Source organism: Pinus tabuliformis, chromosome 2_1 (assembly GCF_031772625.1).
Source record: "Pinus tabuliformis cultivar Carrire ecotype Pingquan chromosome 2_1, CPIR1, whole genome shotgun sequence".
NCBI lineage: Eukaryota > Viridiplantae > Streptophyta > Pinopsida > Pinales > Pinaceae > Pinus > Pinus tabuliformis.
Genome location: NC_142299.1, coordinates 711,207,166 through 711,231,618, shown reverse-complemented (window position 1 = coordinate 711,231,618; position 24,453 = coordinate 711,207,166). Strand labels below are relative to the sequence as shown.

General features: G+C 38.6%; 1 protein-coding gene across 2 annotated transcripts in view; it reads left to right on the top strand.

The window, feature by feature from the left end:
* LOC149202571 (putative aldo-keto reductase 2) overlaps positions 1-10,338 on the top strand; it is a 74,115-nt gene extending 63,777 nt beyond the window's left edge. For both annotated transcript variants that reach the window (XM_089403191.1, XM_089403190.1), the window contains exons 3-5: positions 8,949-9,121; positions 9,211-9,313; positions 9,607-10,338. In XM_089403191.1, coding sequence (XP_089259317.1) covers positions 8,949-9,121; positions 9,211-9,313; positions 9,607-9,948 — 618 coding nt within the window. In that variant the 3' untranslated portion in view covers positions 9,949-10,338. The remainder of the gene's footprint in view (positions 1-8,948; positions 9,122-9,210; positions 9,314-9,606) is intronic.
* Positions 10,339-24,453: the final 14,115 nt, after the last annotated feature.

The following is a 24,453-nucleotide window of genomic DNA, read 5'->3' as shown; positions in this document are numbered from 1 at the left end:
TAGCATCCGGTGCTAGAGGGACGCAAGGGTAGGAGGAGATGCCCATGGGGGACTATTTTGTGGGTTATCAGTCCTATGGGCCCGACTTTAGAGAGGCTATTACCTTTAAGGACTTCTGCCAGCTGAAGGGTAACAATAGGAGCAAGGGATAGGGTGGAGGAGGCTATGCACATGGTACTGATTTGCAGCGCACCATGGGGAGATTGTTCCTCCCAACTTTTGATGGCTCATCCAAGAGCTCAGCTAGGGCATGGGTTGAGAAGTTAGATGTCTACTTCCAACTCAATCAGATGACAGAGGTGGAGGCAATTAAAATTGCCACATTGCATTTAGAGGGGGAAGCCCATGACTGGTGGTTCCATGGGCTAACCACGATGGGGCATGCAGGAGTTACAACCTATGAGGATTTCACTAGGAGGGTGTTGGAGCATTTTGAGAGGAGAGACCTGGAGGAGCACTTTGGGGAGTTGACACGGCTCAAGCAGACAGGGAGTGCTGAGGTCTACATCTCCGAGTTTCTGAGATTGTCAGTGATGGTGCCCGATCTATCAGAGGCCAGGAGGGTTTTCATGTTCATAGAGGAGCTAGCAGAGCCACTGAGGGGATTGGTGAGGTCCAATAGGCCCACCACCTTGCAGGACGCAGTTGGGAGAGCTCAGGACTTGCAGGGTGCTCTACCCAAGGCCAGAGCATAGATACCACCTAGACAGGGGTTCCAACAATTGGATGAGGAGACTTGGAGAGACCTTCAGAGGAGGAAGCTATGCTTCACTTGTCAGGAACCTTGGGCACCAGGCTATAGATGCACAACACACAAGGGCCATTACATTGAGGTCTTCTCTAACAGTGACCAGGAGGACTATGTAGAGTTGGAGGTAGGCGGAGATGACAACGGGCACGTGTGGAGAGTGGACCATCACCACCAGGGGGAGCTCCTTTCGCTCCAGCAGGAGGGGTCCTTGCGTCGTTACGTGGGGTACCCAAGTTTTTGGCGTTGAGGATCAGGGGCACCGTGCAGGGACAACATGTCTAAGTTTTGGTGGATAGTGGGGCCACCCACGTCTTCATCGATGCATAGATGGTCCAAAAGAGAGGGATCACGACTGAGGAGTTTGAGGGAATCTCAGTCCTTGTGCCGGGGACAAGACCATGAAGTGTACGCGATATGTTCCCGCTTTGACAGTGACCATGGGGAACTATTCAGTCACGATCATTTCTTTGTGGTGGATGTACCAGACACCAATGTGGTGATGGGTGTCTAGTGGCTCTATTCTCTTGGTCGAGTCACTACTGATTGGAGGAAGTTGGAGATGGAGTTTACAGGGTCGGATGGAAACTTAGTTGTTCTTCGGGGCATGCATTCTTACCCTCCACAGACAGTCTCAACATACACGATAGAGGTTGAGCCAATATATGGTTGAGCCTCATCATATACATTGGATTGGTGCCAAGAATCTTCTGAGATATCTTCGGGGCACAATCATTCATGGACTGAGATACACTGCCAGAGATGTGAGGCTTCATGGTTATTTTGATGCTGATTGGGCTGGCAGTGTGGTGGATCGCGAGAGCACTTATGGATGTTGTTTTTCTTTGGGTTTTGCTTCGATATCTTGGATGAGTAGGAAGCAGAAAATGGTTGCCTTGAGCACCGCTGAGGCCGAATACATAGCTACTAGTATGACCTCCTGTGAAGTTGTCTAATTGAGGAAGCTCTTCAGTGAGTTGTTTGGACATGTTGGATACCACCGTGATCCTCTGCGACAACTAGAGTGAGATTCGATTATCAGAGAATCCCGTGTTTTATGATCACCCCAAGCATATAGATATTAGGTACCACTTTATCCGGGATATGGTACAACGAGGAGCAATAAGGCTCCATCACATTGGGACTGATGAGCAGGTCATCGATATTCTGACAAAGCTCCTGGGGAAGGTCAAGTTCTTGGCCTTCCGAGAATGACTTGGAGTCGAGGAGAGACGCTCTTATGAGGGTCCTGTATGAGATGGGCATTGAGCTCTGGTAGCTCCGGGGGGCTTGGGGTACTTCTTGGAGCGATGAGCAACCATAGGGTGAGTGGTTCAACCTTCCCCTAGTGGTTTGTTGTGTACAGGGTGAGTGGTTCAGCCTTCCCCTGCGATACCCCTTGGCGACATGTGGGCAGGATGAGTGGTTCATATTTCTCCTGCTAAGACATCCTACCCATGCATTTTGGGACTCATGGAAAGTACCTCTCATCTGGCCAATGAGTAGGGAAATAAGGATAGGGACCATAGTACTTCCGATGGATGCATTGTGTACTACCGTACTCCCTATGCTAGGATGACTGATATTGATCTAGGATCAATTGGAACTGACTTCAGGTCAATAAGAGTGGTATGAGACACTCTCTTTTGATTGGAACTAACTTCGGGTCAGTAAGAGTGGTATGACACACTCTCCTTTGATTGGGACTGACTTTGGGTCAGTATAGAATGGTATGATCCATTCTCGATCACTTCTTCTTCTTCATAGTTCAGCGGAGCAGAGCAATGCATTGATGGCAGAGATAGTACAGATTGGCAGATGGATTAGCAAATGGAGTTCTCCCTAGTTGAGAGGGAGTGTTAAAATTGACAACTAGGTCCAAACTCCACATGGGCCATCTTATTTATGATAGTTGATATTTTTCTTGGATTCCTCTCTCCAAGAGGTGTAGGATTGATCTAAAGATCATCCAATTCTGACATGTACAAATGAAGTTATGAATTTATTTTGATTATGGTCAAATTGTCAAGGTCAGGCAACAAACTTATGTAGGCTCAGAAGCCCAAAAGTCAAATCTATTCATCCTCAACGTTGCATATAAATAGAAGGTGACTTAGCCTCATTTGGACACACTCATCTTCACACCTCTCTCTCTGTCCTCATTGATTGGGTATGGATTTCTAGGCATCTCTGTCTCCACATGTTCAAAATTTCAAGAGAGCGAAATTTCAGGGGGCCGAAATTTCAGGAGACCAAATTTCCAGGTAGTTTGAATCAACGTTGACTGCAGCTAGGGCTGACCGCAGGTGGGTTGTTTGACCAGACTTTGACTGGGCTGAATTTGACCGTTTTGAAGGTTGTTTTATCTTGTTGTTTGGAGGCCAAAGTTGACTAAAGTTGACCGATTTGCTGAGGGTCAAATCTGCCCTGTTGACCAACGTTGACTTTTCTAGTTAGGGCTCTTTTGCTGCTGTTATAAATGATCAGATTTATAAATTGTACTATCTCTCTCTGCTGAACTATTGAAGACTAAAAGAAGATTTGATCAAGGGTTTCCCCACATTGGGGTTTGTCCCTGGCTGGTGCCACATCTTGTGTCCTCTTGTCTTGGCTTGTCTTCTACTATTTATGTTTATGTTCTATTTGCATTTTACTATCATGTTGATGTGATTGATAATCTGAATATTGACACTGGGTTAATACAAAAATTGAAGTAAAATTGCTTTAAAGCATAGAACATTCCATTGTTGCCTAAAATTAATGGGTTGTCACTCTGATCCCCGCCCTCTCTGTTCTAGTTGTCTCCCTACAACAAGCTATGGGGGCAGTCCTTCCACAAATCACAAGAGATGTCATACAATCCCTATTAGTGAAGTAACCCAACAATGCAAGATATATGCCAATGAGAAGGTATGACTGTAGATTCTTATTATGTCCCTGTTAGGTGTTTATATCACTGCTGTAGGTGATATATCAGACCTAAACAATCCTCCAAAATTCATTGCAATCCTTCAAAAAAGAGTCCCTGTAAATTAGATTTATTTCTTTATGAATTTTAGAGACTCTAGAAGCCAATTTTTACCACTGCTATATCAATGATCAGATTTAATGATGCATATATCAGACTTCTACTTTAACATAACAGTCCTTCAAAAATTGAAAGGAAAGCCGAGCAATGCAAGCCCAATAATGCAAATGATAAAGCTAGGCTATCCTCAAGGCAAAGGGAGAGATTATTGCGAATTATGATTTTAAGAACACCACTGTAGAGTGAAATCAAACCTCTGCAAACTTATATCAGATCCTAGAAGCAGTATATCAGACCTCCCAGAATCACAAGCAAGTTAGAAAATCAAGGCACAAAAGGCATCACCAAGATGCTAGGAATACAACCAATCATAACATCCAAGCATATGCGCTAGAAACCATGTAAAGATGCCACTGCACAATCACTGCAAGGAAAGATCAGACTGCTGCAAGCTTGTTTCGGACTTCTGCAATGATAATGTTAGTCTTTCAATAGACTCAATCAGTCATCAAAATTACGTAAGGTGACAACCAAACATTTATGATAAGTCTTGGTGTTATTTAGGATCTCTTTAGAATGATTATGATGTAATTATACCACTATATGATCAACTTCAGATCTCATCTAGGATTATGACAGTCATACAGTGAGTTGTTTTAGCTGCAAGAAAGGAGAAATCAATTAGCAATGGATGATTATGGAAGAGAACCAAACCCTCAAGGCCCTATTGCAACGTTTGGCCTAAATATTTCAAACCTCTTCCTTTTCACTAGAAAATGTTGCCAAAAACCGTTAGAGAAATTTCGTTTAGGCCTGCAAAAACAAAGTTGGATCAAAGTAAAACAATTATAGCAATGATAACCTCCTAAAAATCTTTGCGGCTAAGCATAACAGGGCAAAAGAGGGAAGCGGCTATGCTAATCTAGCCTCTTTAGGGCTGCAGCTGTCCAATTAGGCCAGATCTAGCCTTCAGACAAATACAACCCTCTAGAAATGAGCCAGAAATGGCTAACATCCTTCAGGAAATTCAGCCTCAAACCCTAGACGTATAGGTTTTCTGAGGTCTCGAACGCCAATTTCTTTTGTGATCCTCGAAAGATTTCACCTGCACAAATGAAGAGAAAATTTTCCAAACCCCCAACCCCAAGTGCTACAAAATTTAAATTTTTAAATACAAGTGTTATAAAAAATTATTTACAAATATCTACAATATTTACAAAACATATTATTAGCTCTCATTAGCAAATTAATTCTTTGATAGCCCAAGATCAAATAATTTTTTTTCTAGAAATTTTGAGATAAAATTTATGGATGAATAATTTCATAAGATAACCAGGCCAAAACCCTCCTACAAAATAATTTACCAAAATAAAATCTTAGAGCCCAAACATAGTCGACTCTTCCCCACAGTCTGTGAAATTGGGGCCCAAAGGCCAGCGTACCTGTAAATCTCTGTATTTTTCTCAAAATAAAATTGTTAGATCATATGGTGAATCAAATCCCTTAAGATAGCGTGTACCAATAGAATGTTCTTATCACTAATAAATGAAATAATAATTTATTAAAACTATTCAACACAATATAGGATCACACATAGCTAACACATACCACAGATCAACGGAAGAAGAGCACCATGAATTGAACCCCAAAGTCTTTCTATTATGAATTTTTTTTTCCCAACAGAGATGTAGCCCAGTACAAAAAAAATCACCTCGTCCAAAGATATCCAATAGAAAAATCCCTCCAAGTGGAAAATAACGACTAATTGGCTTGATCCTCATCAAAATAATCTCGAACATTGAAAATAACTTGATCATCTTTTAATCTCCACCATCGAATTTTTAATTTTGAGGAAAATTCGAATTTTTCTTAAAATCCACTTTTAATTAACCCAAAAATTAATATTTTGGATTAATTTCCTCAAAAAATTGACTTTGACTTAACCACCAAGGTCCAAGGGTTCAAATTTTCTTAAAATATCCATTTTTTCCATTGGTGGGGGACCTCCAAAAATTGACTTTCCCTTGACCTACGAATGTTCCACTTGGGGAGAAATAAATTTCTCTATAATTATTTTTGACTCAAAATTAATTAATTTTCTGCCCTAGGATTTTAATTTAATTAGCTAGAAAAATTAATTAATTGACACTAGAGGGGACTAATATTTTTTCCACCCTCGAATATTTTAGCCATGGTGTCTAAGTATGAGCCTTGAGGGACCATGCACAAAAATATTTTTTACATCAAGATATTACAAATTACAATTAATTCAACCCTCAAAGGGGGAATACACCTTCACATATAGACCCTCACGACTTTACCCAAATCTACGACTCAATATGATCTAGTATAGACCAAGTGGTTTGTAATAAAATAATTTAGCCAAATGTACTTAAATTATTCCCAAACACACTTTTACAAAGACTCGATATAATACTAGGACTTACCTAAGACCTTGTCAATGAATTCCACCCTAGCTTTGGGGTTAAAGTTGGAAGAAAAACTCTGCTGATTATTTGTGTTTAGAAACACACATAATTTGGTGAGGTTAAAAATCTTCCTAGGATGAAATCCATCGCCAAAATCAAAGGCTTACCTAGGTGTTGTTACATAATTAAACGATCATACTATCATCATTTATAATATAACTTGCAGAAATTGGGTTTACAATGATACAATGCGCTCGCTGATAACTTTGAACTTCGATTTTTTTTTTCGTATCCTTGCATTCTACTTCCTTGGACTATTGACAATATGTGGTCAACAACACCTATAATTCCAAGATTGATTCAAAGTTGGTGCTCTGATACTGTGTTAGAATTTCCCGAACCCAGCACCCAATATTCGGTTCCTAGCATTTATCAACTGAATGAATACATAGCTAAGTTCCTAACACAAAAATATTTTGCAGAAGCAAAATTACTCAATCTTAATCACATACACATAAACAGATTTTTGCTCAATCAACAGTTCTCCATTAATAAATTAATCACGAAACTTATTTCGGCTCCCGTCTTGGGATAATGGCCCAACTGAGAAAATACAAAACTGATCACCAACCTTTCTGCACTCTCTCAGACTCAGCGCACACTCACTAAGAAGCCTTTCTCAATCTTGTGTTGCTGTTGTGTCTTAGCTCTTCACTTTAGGCTCAATTTATAACTTTCCTAAGCTAAGATTGACAACCAAAATTAGCTTGTCAAGTTAATTGAAGATAAGTGACATTACTTTGGTTAAGTATCCTATCTTTCGCTTTCTCTACTACAACTAAAGTACAAGTCATAAATTTAGCTTGCTTTACATGCTCATTTCATGCATGTCATATGTAACGCATTTGCATGTGTGCAACTCACTTGCACCCTCTGCATGTCGCATGCAAGCTCCTCAAGAGGCAAATCAAGGTCTTTCTAATCAAGACACAAGACTAAAAGTACCTGCCAAGTTACAAACTCAACATAAAATTACTATTTTTTACCATCCTTTAAAACTATATTAGAACCTAACTTGTACTATAGATAAGCGTGATGAAGAGTTGCACTCTATGAAATAGGAAAATATCTCCCAATAACTCTCACTTATTTGTATGAAAACTACAATAATCTCCTATATACTCTAGTTTCTCACTAACTCACCATTGGGGCCTTGGTTCAGTAGCGAGGTCGACAGAAAATTATGCCATCCACCAGGGTTCCATTCTCCCTACGGTTTGCCTCACCTGAATGTGATGGTGAAAAAGGGATGAGATGGGTGCAAGTCTTGGGTGATTTTGCCAAATAGATACCCTTTAGACCTACCATTGGATCTGAAGAATGTCTAGGTCATTAGGTCCAGCCTTTGACTTCATTGCATGTTTCTCAAAGCAACTTCCAAAATATTTTTTTTCTCTTATTTCTCTTATGAGATCAACTCCTGACTGATGTTCCATTTACTGATACAGTGATCCCTGATATTAACTTTGTGGAGGACACAAATATCAACGTTTTAGTTTGATACGGTAAGTTTATTTTAGAGCATATACCCAGTTTGGTAGAATGAATGGAATTGGTTGACAAGCTATAGCCTTTATATAGTATGCTAGTTTCAACTCCTAGAAGTGTATACATTCATTAAGACTTTTTGGCTTCATCTATTGGACATTCTGCTTTAACTTTCTAGTTTGATCCATACAGAATTAGGAGGTCGTCATGAAAAAAATTCTTTCATATTTTTTCTTGGAATCTTGGTTGAGAATCATTCAATTCACAGAATCAATGAACAGTGAGAAATGGCCCCACATCTCTCTCTCTATATATATCCCTTTTCCCAGCAACATGAGTCTGCAGCATGACCTATTGTTATGGATAACTACTGATATCATGCATTTGTAACATATTGAGATTATTAATCTTACAACCGGACATACTACATACTGTGTGGTCTTATTGTCGGGGAGTAAAGTGAGCTGACTTATTAAGTTTCTTGATTACAAGACAAATACAATGTTATCCTCTGATCTGTTGGCCTACTCTTTTGATGTGGTTTGACAAAATTATGATAAAAGTAATAGATGGCATCTCACATTTTTGATTTGGGATGGGCAGTGGTTGGAGCAGAAATGCATTATACAGGTTGATGCTTCTTTTGTGGTTATGATTTTGAAACGTTTACAGATCACTGAGCTTCCTTTTCTCCTTCCATTTCAGTAGTTGAATGCTTAGGTCTTATGCCTTGTTAAACTTGTTCGCTTAGCTTATGGCAAGTATAAGGCGTTCCTGCATTTCCTTCTAGTAAAATGCTGAGCTCAAAACTGAGAAAACTATCTGTTTTCATTTACAATTGGAAATATATTTAATTGATGCAGAAAACTGTTAATTGTCTCGGAAGTTCATTTTTAAGTGGTATACTCAATCTGCACATCAGCCGTAATCTTTTAGGACCTAGTCAAAGTTGAACTTATTTTATGGAAGGTGTTGGCAACTCTTTTCTGCTTGCCCATACACAAACTATTAAAATCAAAACATAAACCATGATCAGATCTGGATGTGTATTCATTTCAACAGGAGCAAGTTTGTCACTTTAATGGTCCCTTGCATATCAACTCTTCATTTATGTGTTTCTTGGTTTTGCCTTTTTAATTTCCAAATTTATATGCTTAACTATTGTTTGCTGACATGTTTTATCTATCTATTGCAGATTGGAGAACTGAAAAAATTAGTTGAAGAAGGGAAAATAAAATACATTGGACTTTCTGAGGCTTCTGCATCAACAATTCGAAGAGCTCATGCTGTTCATCCTATAACAGCAGTTCAATTAGAGTGGTCCTTGTGGAGTAGGGATGTAGAGGAAGAGATTATTCCAACTTGCAGGTACAGGATGTTTTGGAGTTCAGATTTTCCATGTGGCCATTTACCTACTATTATAAGTTACAAACTGAAAATTAAACATTTCATTGCAGGGAGCTTGGTATTGGAATTGTGCCATATAGCCCTCTAGGGCGGGGTTTCCTGTCTGCTGGAGCAAAGTTAATTGACAATTTAGAAGATGGTGATTTCAGAAAGGTATTTTGGATCCATTTATTCTTACTTCGTACATTTTAGCTTTATGAACAGTTTTAGTTCTTTGATAGATGGCTGATTTTATTCACATAAGCTTTCTACATTTTTACTCTTGTTCATGCCATATGAACTAGAGATATTGTTTGAAAATGCATCATACATGCTCGCTTAGCCTTTCCATATCTTCATTTTCTTTCTTCTATTTCCTGATGACTAGGTGTGGATCAACTTGAATACATATCTTTGATTTTATGGCATATTTTTAACCTACTTTTTTTGTTTTTGTTTTGGTGCAGTTTATGCCAAGGTTTAGTAAAGAGAATCTTGAAAAGAATAAGGTTATATTCGAGGGAATACGTGAAATATCTTCAAAGAAAGGGTGCTCCCCCTCCCAACTGGCACTTGCTTGGGTGCAACATCAGGGAAATGATGTTGCACCCATACCTGGGACAACTAAAGTGAAGAACTTAGAAGAAAACATAGGTGCTCTTTCTGTTGAGCTCACACCCTTGGAGATGAAGGAAGTAGAAGATTTGGTGTCCTCAGCTGGTGTATTTGGAGATCGATATGGTGACATGAACACCACATGGATGAACTCAGAAACACCCCCTCTGTCTTCATGGAAAGCTGCAGTATAATGTTTTTTAACACATGCGAATGAAATCCGTGAAATATGTCTAGTAGGGAAGCTGTATTTCCTATAAGGGACACTCTGTTTTTACTCTTTAAAAATGTCTTTTTACATTAAACAGGGACTTAATACTTTTCCCCTTTCTGTTTTTGTTTTTTCTCTTGAAGGCATTATAGAGATGCCATGCCTTTGTATTTCTATTTATATGTTGTATGTCGGATCCATGTTTTGATTTGGAAATGTGTGTCGCATTTCAATTAACTATATGAAATACGTCGGGACAGATATTTGATAGGCTGTCGCCTGCCAGCAGAACGAACATACAGTTAATTAGTTGCAGCTGTCTCGTTTCTTCTTTCAACTGGTAATAGAATAGCAAAATTGTTGCCTGAAACAACGTTGAGTTAATTAGTTGTAGTTGTCTCGAGTTAATTAGTTGTAGTTGTCTCCTTTCAACGAAATTTGCTTAAAAAATCATGAAATCTTGATGCTAGGAAATCATACATGGAAAGCTGCAGTATAATGTTTTTTAACGCATGCCAATGAAATCCGTGAAATATGTCTAGTAGGGAAGCTGTATTTCCTACAAGGGACACTCTGTTTTTACTCTTTAAAAATGTCTTTTTACATTAAGCAGGGACTTGATACTTTTTCCCTTTCTGTTTTTGTTTTTTCTCTTGAATGCATTATAGAGATGCCATGCCTCTGTACGCGGGACAGATATTTGATAGGGCTGTCGTCTGCCAGCAGAACGAACATATAGTTAATTAGTTGCACCTCTCTCCTTTCAACTGGTAATAGAATAGCAAAATTGTTGCCTGAAACAACGTTGAGTTAATTAGTTGTAGTTGTCTCCTTTCAACGAAATTTGCTTCAAAAATCATGAAATCTTGATGCTAGGAAATCATATAATTTAGAAAATCCCACTGCTTGAACATGTGGGTTTTAATATATATATATAAGTTCTTCATTGATGTGAACTCTAATATCTAATGAGAGTGATTAGAGTGAATTTTGAGAGATGAATCAACTGTAGGTCTAACCCTTGAAATCATTCGACAACCCAATCAATTGCCAAGTAATAATAATGTCTAATGACCATCCATGTGAAACTATCCACAATATTTTCTTAAAAAAATGACACACAAATGATGTCAATCAACATCTCAATCATCAATTTATCAGAAGCTATGGAATCTTTGCAACTCTATGGTAGTTGTTGAAACTTTATTTCCCCCTTTTAGTTAAAGGTGAGAAGTATTTCAAAGGGATCCAAGCTTGAGATTTCAATAGCTCTTTCAACATTGTATCTATTAGTTTTCGTTGACCACTAAACATTTTTATTTAATATCAAACATCCTATGGTTTTGGTTGACCACTAGGCCTTTTGACTTGATCAATGTACTCCCCTTTTAAAGTGCAAGGGAGCACTATTTTGAAGTCATGGATCCAATTTTCAATTTTTAAAAATTGGTTCCCAATCATGTCCAAAACAATTATTTTTAACAATTGGTTGAAAGCCAATTTCTTTTGTGATTTTCCCCTGCAACTATGTCTTTAATGTCTCTGAACTCAATGGTAAGACATATGCCAAATCTTGAATTCTAAAAGTTATTACAGATATTTGATCCAACTGCAATGAACTATTTATTGTTTAATTTTCCTTTTCTTTTGACATTTTTTTAAAATATGTATTGTTTTCCCATGATAAAAATAATGATGGAGAACAAAACACTCTATATTCATATAGCCAACTTGATGACAATGTTGACAAAAATTTTCTCCATATGTTTATCATCAAATGTCTCATCAACATTATTAACTTCTGCATCAACTTTTTGAACATTTGAGTCATATCATGTCGATTTTTTGACATTAGAAATTCTCAAACTGAACTTGATTGGAATAGTTAGGAATATGAACATTGATGCCTTTTTCATATCCCAATCCATGTTGATCTTTGTTGAAATGCAATTCATCCTAAGATTTGACAATGATTTTGCAAAAAACCATTATGTACATGTTGATCTTCTTCTATACATTCATGAATGTTTTCTTTTGTAACTTAAAAAAAAAAGTTCACATTCATTTATATCACTTTGGTATCATTTTGTGCTTTGTGACTTTTCTTCAACAAAAGTTGCCTTCATGAATTTATTGTTAATGAATAATTTCATCTCATAACCTATCAAGAAATTATCAATAAGATCTCTTGCTGTATCTATATAATCCATTTCATTAAATCATTTGAATCACAAGTAACATCAATCATTTGCATTAGGGCATTTGTATCACAAGTTGCATCAATCATGTTCTCAATTTGCATTGTTAGTATTTCTTGATAATTTTCAATTAATTTTGATAATTTGATAAGTTTATCCTTCGAATAAATTTTATTGTCAAGATCAACCATCCAATTATCCAAATCATGTAAGGAGTCTTATGGTTGTTTGACTTACTGATTAGTGTTTTTACAGATGCCTTCCTCCTTGACTAGTCACCCACTGATTTTTTACTTTTAAATGGTTGCAACTCCATCCTTTGTAAAATTCAATGACTCAAATCTAATGGCTTATCCATTAATTTGTACAATTCAACAATTATTTTGTTCAATTAAGTTATTTAAAAAGTTAGTGACTTTGACATGAATCTATTGAATATTGAATAATTTTCCGTGAGGTAGACATACCATGGTATTGTAAACATTGTAATATTTTTATTTTTAATTTTGTAGTTAATAAAATGATGATGACCAAGACCAAGAGACCATGAGCGCATACCAAGACCAAGACCAAGAGACCAAGTGGGGAAAAGTGAGGGGTCCATTGAATTTTATTTTTTGTCAAAAATCTTATCCTATGTATCATCTTCACCTTATTTAAGCCATGAGTAATGGAGAAAACCATTTCCTAAAGTTAATCCATCTCTCCTATACTAGGAATGTGTATCCCCTACATCTGGGGAACAAGAGGAAGTAGTGGGTGGGACTTCTTGTGGGAAAAACTATGCATGGGAAATTCGATCAAGAAGGGGGCCTAGAAAGATGGAGGAAAAATGAATATAGTAAGACTTGAATAGCAGAAAATGTGAAAATTCCTTGAAATGCAACAATTGGAAATATTTCTTCTAACTGATAAATTAATTATGCAATTTATTTTGTTTACAGAAAAATAATGAAAGATTCACTACAATTTCTTCACCAAATAAAATACCGCAGAAGCAAAAAAATAGGAACTGAGAAATACAAGTGCACACAAATTTTGACAATGTTATTTTTGGACAAAAGTCCCTGGAAAAAAACAAATGTGGGAAAACCGATGCAATAGTGGAGGGTTTGTACAATGTGGATGTCAAAAACTGACAATCCTACAGAGAAAATATTGGCGAAAATATTGTGAAGAAATTTTCTTCGCCCCATGAGCAATCCAACATTGAAACTGGCCTTAGAAACTGCCCTACGAATTTCCTTGCGTCACCCTCTGCACAGGCACAATTTCACACTGCCTGGATCTCTCTTTGAAGTGCTTGTCCAACCTGCCACTGACTCTAGAAGTGTCTTTCTTAGTCTCTGCAGTTTTTTCTTGCCTTTGAATCTCTGAAACGACCTCCTGAATTTGCAAATTGAATTTCCTCCTAGAGGTCACTGCACAGCCCTTGCGCAACCTTTCTGTGGCTATCTCTGCCTTCCTACAAAAGAATCCCCGGAACTGGAAAAATAGGATAATAATTATCTCCACCCACATGGCTTAATGTAATCATAAGATGACAATCCCCGGAACTGAAATCCTTCCTATGGATACTGCTGATCTCTCCTTCCACCTGGAACTCACCCACTGGCTCGATCTACACTGTTGAATCACTCCTGCTATTGGGAATTTGAACACCATAAGGAAACCAGTTATCTACACTGGAGTGTTTTCCATCTACCCATCGACCTCTTTTTATAATCTTTAGTTGAGACTCCAACGAACAAGATTAAAACTTAATCGATGGCTGAGATCATCTCCAAGTCGATCCGTGTGAGTTTTTAGAGAATTCTCACCTTTCTCAATTAATTACTATTAATTAATCGATTTCCTTAAGTTAGACCTAGGCATTTTTTAATTATCGATCAATTAATTTAATTGATCCATCTCTAAGTGGAATTTCCATAAACAATTTCTGGGTTTTGGAGGACTCCTATGTTTAGCCTCTCCACAAAGTTTCGAGACTAGAATACCATACTATGCTACAAAATATAACACTCTCTCTTAGCAAGGAAGGTGTTCTCTCTAGTGCTGCATCACTGCCACAACACCTTGTCTCTGCATCATCCTCCCATGCACGCTGCTGATGTCTGACAACTGTAGCTGCTTGCCACTGTCCATCAATCACTGCGCTAACTCTGATTCATCTGCTACTGACTGTAGTTGAACCATGCTACATCTATGTTGCTGTTGACACTGCACTATACATCCTGTACTGCTGCCAACTCCGCATTTGCACTGTAAACCAACTAACACTCTCTCTCAATTGTTGCTGCTATTACTGCAATTGAGAAGCATCCAAAAACACTAAATCAACTATGTCTCTGTTCTACAACTATCTCCTGAGTCTCTGACTGCTACTAGCCTCTACAATGTCTCTCAAGAAATTTGTGTTGCTTTTGACTATACAACTGAGCCTCTTTCTTTGCTATCAACACTACTCTGTGCTCCTCAGTATCTAATTGTCACTAGTCTGCAACTGTCACTCTAGAATCTAACTGCATCAATTGACAATGATCCACCTGTTACTAAATAGTGTGGGCCCCTGTAGCAAGTTTAATGATCCATGAGGAAACACTATCTGATGCTCACCTCAATGGACCTTGCCCAAATCTCTGCGCAACTCTGGGACTAAAGATCCATATCGCCCCACCTCACTCCTGGAGGTAGTCTACATACATGGTGAAGTATTCCTCCAACGTAGAGGATAATTTATCTATCTCTATGGATGGTGCCGCTTGATCCTGCTTCTTAGGCTTGTCCTTCTTCTTTTGAGGACACTAAGTACTGTAGTGGCCAAACTCGCCACACCCGAAGCACTTGATCTTAAATAGGTCCTTTTTTTTCTTCTCTCCCTACGACCCTCATCCCTCACTGGGACCTTTTGCTTTCCCCTCTGATAAAAGGGGCACATTACCTTCCTCCTTCACACATTTCGATCCCTTGCTACTATTGCTATTGATGGAGCTCTTTACTAGAGATCGCCTCATCTCTTTCTGTTACAGGTCTAACCACATCCTGTCATACCCTTGTAATGTATCTCGTCCCAGAATGCCTTGGACAATATTTCCCATTCCTCAGAGACACTGTTTAGGGCCAAATGCACAAGCTCTGTATTTGGGGGCACCTCTCCTATAGATGCAAGCTCATCCCAGATATCTCGAAGTCGAGTTAGAAAGGGATCAATGCCTTCACCCTTTTGCATTCGAATATTCCTCAACTTTTCTTTCAAGAACATCTTCCGTTGCGCGGAAGGATTCTAATATAGCCCCGAGAGAGCATCCCACATCTCTTTGGTTGTGTTCTTGCCAGATATATGTGAGACTATATGGTCTCGGACTCTATCCAGGATCATCCACTTCGCCTTGGCTATTTCTTTCTTGAATTATTTCAATTGATTTGCATCGGTAGGTTCTGCCACAATGTTTTCCGCATAGGTTTTTAGGTCATGCTCATCTAACAGGAAGGACATCCTGGCCTTCCCGATGATATAGTTGGAAGCTCCCTCCAATCTGTCCTGATCTCCGAGCCCAGTTGTGGCCATCTCTACAAAACCTCAAGTTGTAATGGAAATCTCCCTCTTTCTCCTGCTCGACTGCTAGCTTTACTATTCGCACTCCCTTCTAGAATGAGAAAATCTGCCTACTAGAATTGCCTACTGCAACTTGAAATATTGGATTTCTGAACTAGAAACTCGGTGAGAGAAATCTCCCTCTGTGTGTGCACTTTCTCTTCCATCGACATTGAATCTGCTCTAGCAAATTGCTGCAAACCCTCTACGTCCAGACAAGAAAATCTGCTTTGCGAAAATATTGAGTTGTTGCTCCCTCTGCCTACTAGAATCGCTTTTCTGGACAAATCGAATTTTCCTGGAACTGCAACTTGAAAATCGAACCATTGCCCAACAATTTGCACTACCTGGCTAGGCACTGCAACCCCTGAAAATTTCGGCCTGCTGCTCCCTCTGAACAATGAAATTTTCCTTTTCCAACTCTAAACTTCCTGTCAATCAAATATTCTCTGATACCATGTGAAAATTCCTTGAAATGCAACGGCTGGAAATATTTCTTCTAACTGATAAATTAATTATGTAGTTTATTTTGTTTACAAAAAAATAATGAAATTTTCACACTGTAATTTCTTCACCAAATAAAATATTGCTAAAGCAAAAAAATAGGAACTGAGAAATACTAGGACACACACAAAAGTTTCAACACCGTTATTTTTGGACGAAAGTCCTCAGAAAAACCCAATGTGGGAAACCAGTGCAGCAACTGAGGGTTTGTATTTTATTATATGCAACAAAAAATATGAGTACAATCTGGATATCAAAAAATGAAAATCTTACAGAGAGAACACTGGCAAAAATATTGTGACGAAATTTTCCTCACCCCACAATCAATCTGACACTAAAACTGGGCTCGGAAACCCCTTCGCGAATTTCCCCGCATAGCCCTCTACGCAGGCACAATTTCACAATGCCTGGATCTCTCTGAAATGCTTGTCTAGCCTGCCATTGAATATGGAAGTGTCTTTCCCGGACTTTGCGAATTTTTCCTGCCTCCGGATCTTTGAAACGACCCCTTGAATATGCAAATCGAATTGCCTCCTAGAGGCTACCGTGCAACCTCTCCGTGACTATCTCTGCCTCCCTGCAAAAGAATCCGTGGAACTGGAAATCCTTCCTCTGAATATTGCTAACCTCTTTTTCCACCTGTAACTCACCCAATCGCTCGATCTCCACTACTAATTCACTCCATCTACTGAGAATTCGAAGTGCCTAGGGCAGCTGAGTATCTACACTAGTGCGTTTTCCATCTACCCATCGACCTCCTTTTATAATCTCCAGTTGGGACTCCAATGACCAAGATTAAAACTTAATTGACAAATGAGATCATCTCCAAGTCAATTTGTGTGAGTTCTAGAGAATTCCCACCTTTCTCAATTATTACTTTTAATTAATCAGTTTCCCTAAGTTAAACTTAGCCATTTGTTAATTATCGATCAATTAATTTAATTGAACCATCTCTAGGTGGAATTTCCAGAAACGATTTCTGGGTTTTGGAGAAATCTTGCATTTTAGCCTCTCCAAAAACTTTCAAGTCTATAACACCATTCGATGCTACAAAAAATAACACTACATCTTAGCGAGGAAGGTGTTCTCTCTAGTGTTGCACAACTGCCACAACACCATGTCTCTGCATCATCCTCCCATACATGTTGCTAATGTCTGACAACTGTAGCTGCTTGCCACTATCCATCAAACACTGCACTAAATATGATTCATCTGCTACTGATTGTAGATGAACCATGTTGCATCTGTGCTGCTGTTGACACTGCACTGTACAACCTGTACAACTCCCAACTCTGCATCTGCACTGCAACCCAACTAACACTCCCTCTCAACTGTTGCTACAACTATTACAATAACTGCAACTGAGAAGCATCTAAAAATATTGAATCAACTGTGTCTTTGTGCTACAACTGTCTCTTGAGTCTCTGACTACTACTAACCTCTGCATTGTCTAATGAGAAATTTGCGCTGTTGTTGACTCTGCTACTGAGCCTCTTACTCTGCTATCAACATTGCTTTGCACTCCTCAGCATCTAACTTCCACTAATCTACAATTATCACTTTGGAATCTGACTGCATCAAATGATGTTGATCCACCTTATACTAAATATTGTGTGCCTCTGTAGCAAGGCTAATGATCTATGAGGAAACATTATCCAATGCTCACCTCAATGGACCCTACCCAAATCTATGCGCAACTCTGGGACTAAAGCTCCATATCACCCCACCTCACTCTTGGAGGTAGACTACGTACATGGCGAAATATTCCTCCAACTTGGAGGACAATTTGTCTATCTTTGCGGATGTTGCCGCTTGATCTTGCTTCTATTGCTTGTACTTCTTCCTCTAAGGACACTAAGTACTGTAGTGGTCATACTCACAACCTCTGAAGCACTTGATCTTAGATAGATATTTTTTCTTTTTCTCTCCTTGCGACCCTTGTCCTTGACTAGGACCTTTTGCTTTCCCCTTTGATGCAAGGGCCACATGGTCTTCCTCCTTCACACCTTTAGCTCCCTTGCTGTTATTGCTTTTAATGGAGCTCTTTACTAGAGATCACCTCATTTCTTCCTGCTATAAGTCTGACCACATCCTATCCCACCCTCGTAATGTATCTCGTCCCAAAATGCCTTAGACGAATATTTCCCATTCCCCGGAGACACTGTTTAGGGCCAAAAGCACAAGTTTTGTAACTAGAGGCGCCTCTCCTATGGATGCAAGCTCATCCCAGATATCCTGCAATATAGTGAGAAATGGATCAATTCCTTCACGCTTCTACATTCGAATATTCCTTAGATTTTATTTCAATAACATCTTCCGCTGCTCAGAAGGATTCTGATATAGCCATGAGAGAGCATCCAACATCTCTTTGGTTGTATTCTTGCCAGATATATGTGAGACTATATGGTCCTAGACTCCATCTAGGATAATCCACTTCGCCTTGGCCATTTCTTTCTTGAATTCTTTCAGTTGATCTACATCGGTAGGTTCTGCCATAACATTTTCAACATAGGTTTTGAGGTCGTGCTCATCTAATAGGAAGAACGTCCTAGCCTTCTTGATGATATAGTTGGAATCTCCCTCCAACCTGTCTTGATCTCTAAGCCCAACTATGGCCATCTCTGCAAAAACTCGACTTGTAATGGAAAACTCCCTCTTTCTCCTGCTTGGCTGCTAGCTCTGTTATTCACACTCCCTTATGGAGTGAGAAAATCTGCCTGTTGAAACTGCTCATTTGAAATGTAAATATTTGATTTCTGAACTAGAAACCCTCTGAGAGAAATCTCTGGGCTCTGTGTGTGCACTTTCTCTTCCACTTGGCACTGAATCTTCTCTAATAAACTGCTACAAACTCTGTGCCCAGGGAAGAAAATTTGCTTTGCAAAAATATTGAGCTTCTTCTCCCTCTTCCCGACGGAATCACTTTTTTGGAAAAATCGGATTTTCCTGCAATAACAACTAGAAAATCGAATCCTTGCCCAAAAATTCGCATTGTCTGGCTAGGCACTACACAACCCCTGAAAATTTCGACTTGCTGCTTCGTTTGGATAGTGAAAGTTTCCTCTTCCAACTCTGAGCTTCCTGTTTGTCAAATATTATATGATACCATGTGAAATTTCCTTGAAATGCAGCAACTGGAAATATTTCCTCTAAATGATAAATTAATTATGCAGTTTATTTTGTTCACGACAAAATGACGAAATATTCACACCGCAATTTCTTCACCAAATAAAAAACTGCTGAAGCAAAAAAATAGGAACTTAGAAATACTAACAAACACAAAAAAAATTGACACCGTTATTTTTGGACGAAAGGCCTCAGAAAAACCCAATGTGGGAAAACTGGTGCAACAACTAAGGGTTTGTATTTTATTATATGCAACAGAAAATTTGAGTACAATATGGATGCCAAAAACAGGCAATCCTACAGAAGAAATACTGGAAAAATAATTGTGAGGAAATTTTCCTCACCCCACGAGAAATCTGACACTGAAACTAACCTCAGAAACCCCTCTACTAATTTCCCTACATCACACTCTGTTTAGGCTCTACGTAGGTACAATTTCACATTGCTTAGATCTCTCTCTGAAATGCGTGTCCAACTTGCCACTAACTCTAGAAGTGTCTGTCTTGGTCTCTGCGATTTTTTCCTTCCTTCGGATCTCTGAAACGACCACCTGAATTTGCAAATCAAATTGCCTCCTAGAGGCTACTGCGCAAATTCTCTGTGGCTATCTCTACCTCCCTGCAAAAGATTCCTTGAAACTGGAAATCCTTCCTTTGGATACTACTGACCTCCCCTGCCACCTGCAACCCACCCACTTGCTCTATTTCCACTGCTGAATCACTCTAGCTATTGAGAATTCAAATTGCATAGGGTAATTGAATATCTGCACTGGTGTGTTTTCCATCTACCCATCGACCTCTTTTTATAATATCCAATTGAAACTCCAATGACGAAGATTAAAACTTAATCGATGGCTGAAATTATCTCCAAGTCGATCCATGTGAGTTTCTAGAGAATTCTCACATTTCTCAATTAATTATTATTAATTAATCGATCTCTGTAAGTTAGAATTAGGCATTTTTTAATTAACGATCAATTAATTTAATTAATAGATCTCTGTAAGTTAGACTTAGGCATTTTTTAATTAACGATCAATTAATTTAATTAAGTAATCTCTAGGTGGAATTTCCAGAAATGATTTCTGGGTTTTAGAGAACTCCTGTGTTTTAGCCTCTCTACAAAGTTTCGAGTCTCGAACAACATCCTATGCTACAAAAACTAATACTCCCTCTTAGGGAGGAAGGTGTTCTCTCTAGTGCTACACAACTACCACAACACCATGTCTCTGCATCATCCTCCCATACACGCTGTTGATGTCTGACAACTGTAGCTGCCTTCCATTGTCTATCAATCATTGCACTAACTTTGATTCATATGTAATTGGCTGTCGCTGAACCGTGCTTCATTTGTGTTGTTGCTGACACTACATTGTACAACCTGTACTGCTGCCAACTCTACATCTGCACTGCAACCTAACTAACACTCCCTCTCAATTGTTGTTGCTACTACTGCAACTAAGAAGCATCCAAAACACTAAATCAACTTTGTCTCTGTGGTGCAACTTCCTCCTGAGTCGTTGACTGCTACTAAAATTTGCATTGTCTACTGAGAAATTTACGCTGCTGCTGACTCTGTTACTGAGTTTCCTGCTCTGCTATCAACACTGCATTGATCTCCTCAACATCTGATTGCCACTAGTTTGCAACTGTCACTCTGGAATCTGACTGCATGAACTGACACTCATCCACATGCTACTAAATATTGTGGGGCCCTGTAGTAAGGGTAATGATCCATGAGGAGACACTATTTGATGCTCACCTCAATGGACCTTGCCCAAATCTCTACACAACTATGGGACTAAAGCTCCATATCGTCCCACCTCACTCGTGGAGGTAGACTACGTACATGGAGAAATATTCCTCCAACTTGGAGGATAATTTATCGCTCTCTACGAATGTTGTTGCTTAATCCTGCTTTTCTTGCTTGTTCTTCTTCCTCTGAGGACACTAAGTATTGCAATGGCCAAACCCGCCACACCTGAAGCACTTAGTCTTAGATATATCCTTTTTCTTCTTCTTCTTTCCCTGTGACCCTTGTCTATGCCTGTGACCTTTTTGCATTCCCCTTTGATGCAAGGGAAAATTTGTCTTCCTCCTTCACACCTTTCGATCCCTTGCTGCTATTTCCACCGATGGATATCTTTACTAGAGATCGCCTCATCTCTTCCTGCTGTAGGTATGACCACATCCTGTCCCACCTTGTTAATGTATCTCATCCCAAAATTCCTTGGACGAAGATTTCCCATTCCTCGGAGACATTGTTCAGGGCCAAACACACAAGCTCTGTATCTGGAGGTGCCTCTCCTATGACTACAAGCTCATCCTGGATATCGTGAAGTCTGGTAAGAAACAGATCAATACCTTCACCCTTCTGCATTTGAATATTCCTCATCTTTTCTTTCAAGAACGTCTTCCTCTACTTGGAAGGATTCTGATATAGCCCTGCGAGACCATCCCACATATCTATGGATGTGTTCTTGCTAGATATATGTGAGACTATATGCTCTCAAACTCCATCCAGAATCATCCACTTCGCCTTGGCCATTTTTTTCTTGAATTCTTTCAGTTGATCTGCATCGTTAGGTTCTGCCACAATGTTTTCTGCATAGGTTTTCAGGCCGTTCTCATATAACATGAAGGAAATCCTGGCCTTTCAGATGATATAATTGGAAACTCCCTCCAACCTATCTTGACCTCTAAGCCTAGCCGTGGCCATATCTACAAATGTTAGGATATTCCGACACACAGGAAATAGTTAAATATAACTTGGCCTAGTGTATAGTTAGGTAAAGTGTGTTTCCTTACTATGTATTTTTTGTAACTTACAATCCGACAATCACGATATGTTCTAGACATGAAGTGATTCGACAGTTCATTCTCTCCTCGGTATTACCGACACTTGATCTATGGATTAACACCTGATTGGTCCATGATCTCTATTTAAAGAGCATGGAGGGTCATTTGTAAGGTGACTGTTCATGAGAGAAGCTTATGTAACTTTTCTTTCTTTTACATTAATAAATTTCCTAAAGTAGTCACGTTGGCTCAGGCCGTGGACTGTTTGCCTCTTTGAGGGTTTTAACCATGTCAATAATACTGGTGTATCGAATGTGATCTATTTATGAGTGGTGTCTTTTGGTGTTCTATATAAAGAACTTAACCTATAAATTCCTACATGGTATCAGAGTTATTCGAGGGTCGCATCCGTTGGTGATCCAAATCCGAAGCCGGTACAACTGCATCCGACTGTCGTTTCCTATATCTATTGTTTATGACCACTTTCGGGTTGAGAGGACTACTCTATTGTATTAGGAGCATCTGTTTCAGCGAGGAACCCCTTTCGTTTCACGCGAAAAGGTTTCCGGTAGCCCTAGCTACGTCATTTTTAAGATCTGGAGGTATACAATCTTTATTTGCAGTTATAGTTATTTATCTCTCTGTTTATTTCGGTTTATAATCATCTATAACATTTTTTATTACCGGATCTATACCTTTCATTTCTGTGTATGCTCTTTGCCCTACGACTCTTTGCGATTTGGGCAAACTAGAAACAGAAAGAAATGATTTTTCTCATGCATATGCTCTTTTTCACTGTGCCTTAGTGCGATCTCGAAAAACCAGAAACATTAAGGAAAATATTTAGTTTCCGGCCAAATCTAACTTTAAGTTGTAAGGCTTGGATTTTTTTTGCATGTTCGTTTTGGGTTGTGCGGTTTTTTTTGTTTTGTTGACAAAAATATGTTTTTCAAGGAAGCACGCACTCCAAAGCTTCAGTGACCAACCAAAAATAAAAAATAAAAAAATTCTCCTTTCCAAAAATTACTAACCTTTCAAACTAGCTCACTTGGTCCAAAGTTACTCTTGGGTTCAAGCCTTTGTTTTTGTTGAGTTACTTTTTCAAAAAGCACATGTAACTTATGTTTTAAAGTTACTTTATGTAAAAGTGTTCCACCCATTATAAAAAGTGAGTCACTTATAATTCCGAAGTCACTTTATCTTTTATTTAAGTTACAATTTTGTGGGTAGTTCATAAAGTACCATTGTAAAAGTGACTTTCACTTATTTATAAAAGTGGATCATATAAAGTAATCTTTTTTTAAAAGTGAGCTAATTAGGTTAAGTTTTGAAATGAGGGATTTTTTTTTTAAATATAACAATATCATTCACTTCCCAACATTCACGTAGTTCGTTGGCATCTTCAATTTTTTTTTTCAAAAAGTCATTACTTCTTCATCCGGAAGCCATTTTCAAAGCTAGTTTTTTTAATCGGTCTAATTTTTCGAGATCTTTCCATTGGAACACTTAGTTTCCGCATCTTCAGCTTTAGTTTCTTTCAAAATGGAAATTCCATGCCTAGTTATTCTTGACAACACCAACTACTTTAAATGGTTATCCTACATTGTGGATTTACTTAGAAGTAAAGTTCTTTATAGAATAGCCTCAGGGCAAGAATCTAAACCTAAAGATGAAGATAAGGTAGCCAAATGAGAAAATAAGAAAGATCAAACACGTGGGTTGATAGCGATGTCTATTTCTCCAGACCTTAGATTCCATATTGCAGAACTTGATACCCCTGATGAAGCACTGAAACAACTCAATAAAGTTTTTGGAATAAAAAATGAAATTAGAGCCCATCAACTCGAAAATGAGTTGCTTATATTGGACCCCAATAATTTTTCTTCCATTGAATATTTTTTGTTCAAGTTCAAGACCCTTAGACTTCTCTTGAAAGGTGTTAAGGTTAAGAAAAAATATGGTATCCTTATCTATTCCATTCTTACTAAGTTAGGACCAACCTACTTTTGTTTTTTTCACCTTCCATTCTACTAGAGAAGCCTTTATCTCTCAAGGACAAGCCTACAAGTCCCCCTCTTTTGATGCCTTTTATGATTCTTTAATAAGAGAAAAAGAAAGATCTTACGTCTTAGTCTTCTTAATACTGAAAACTCTTCTAAGAAAGTCGTAGCAGCCGAGCAACAACCAAATTCAAAGAATCCTAAGAATAAATATCCTAAAAACAATGGTCCTAAACCAAACAAGGGTCCTAAGCAATTTCAGTCTCAAAA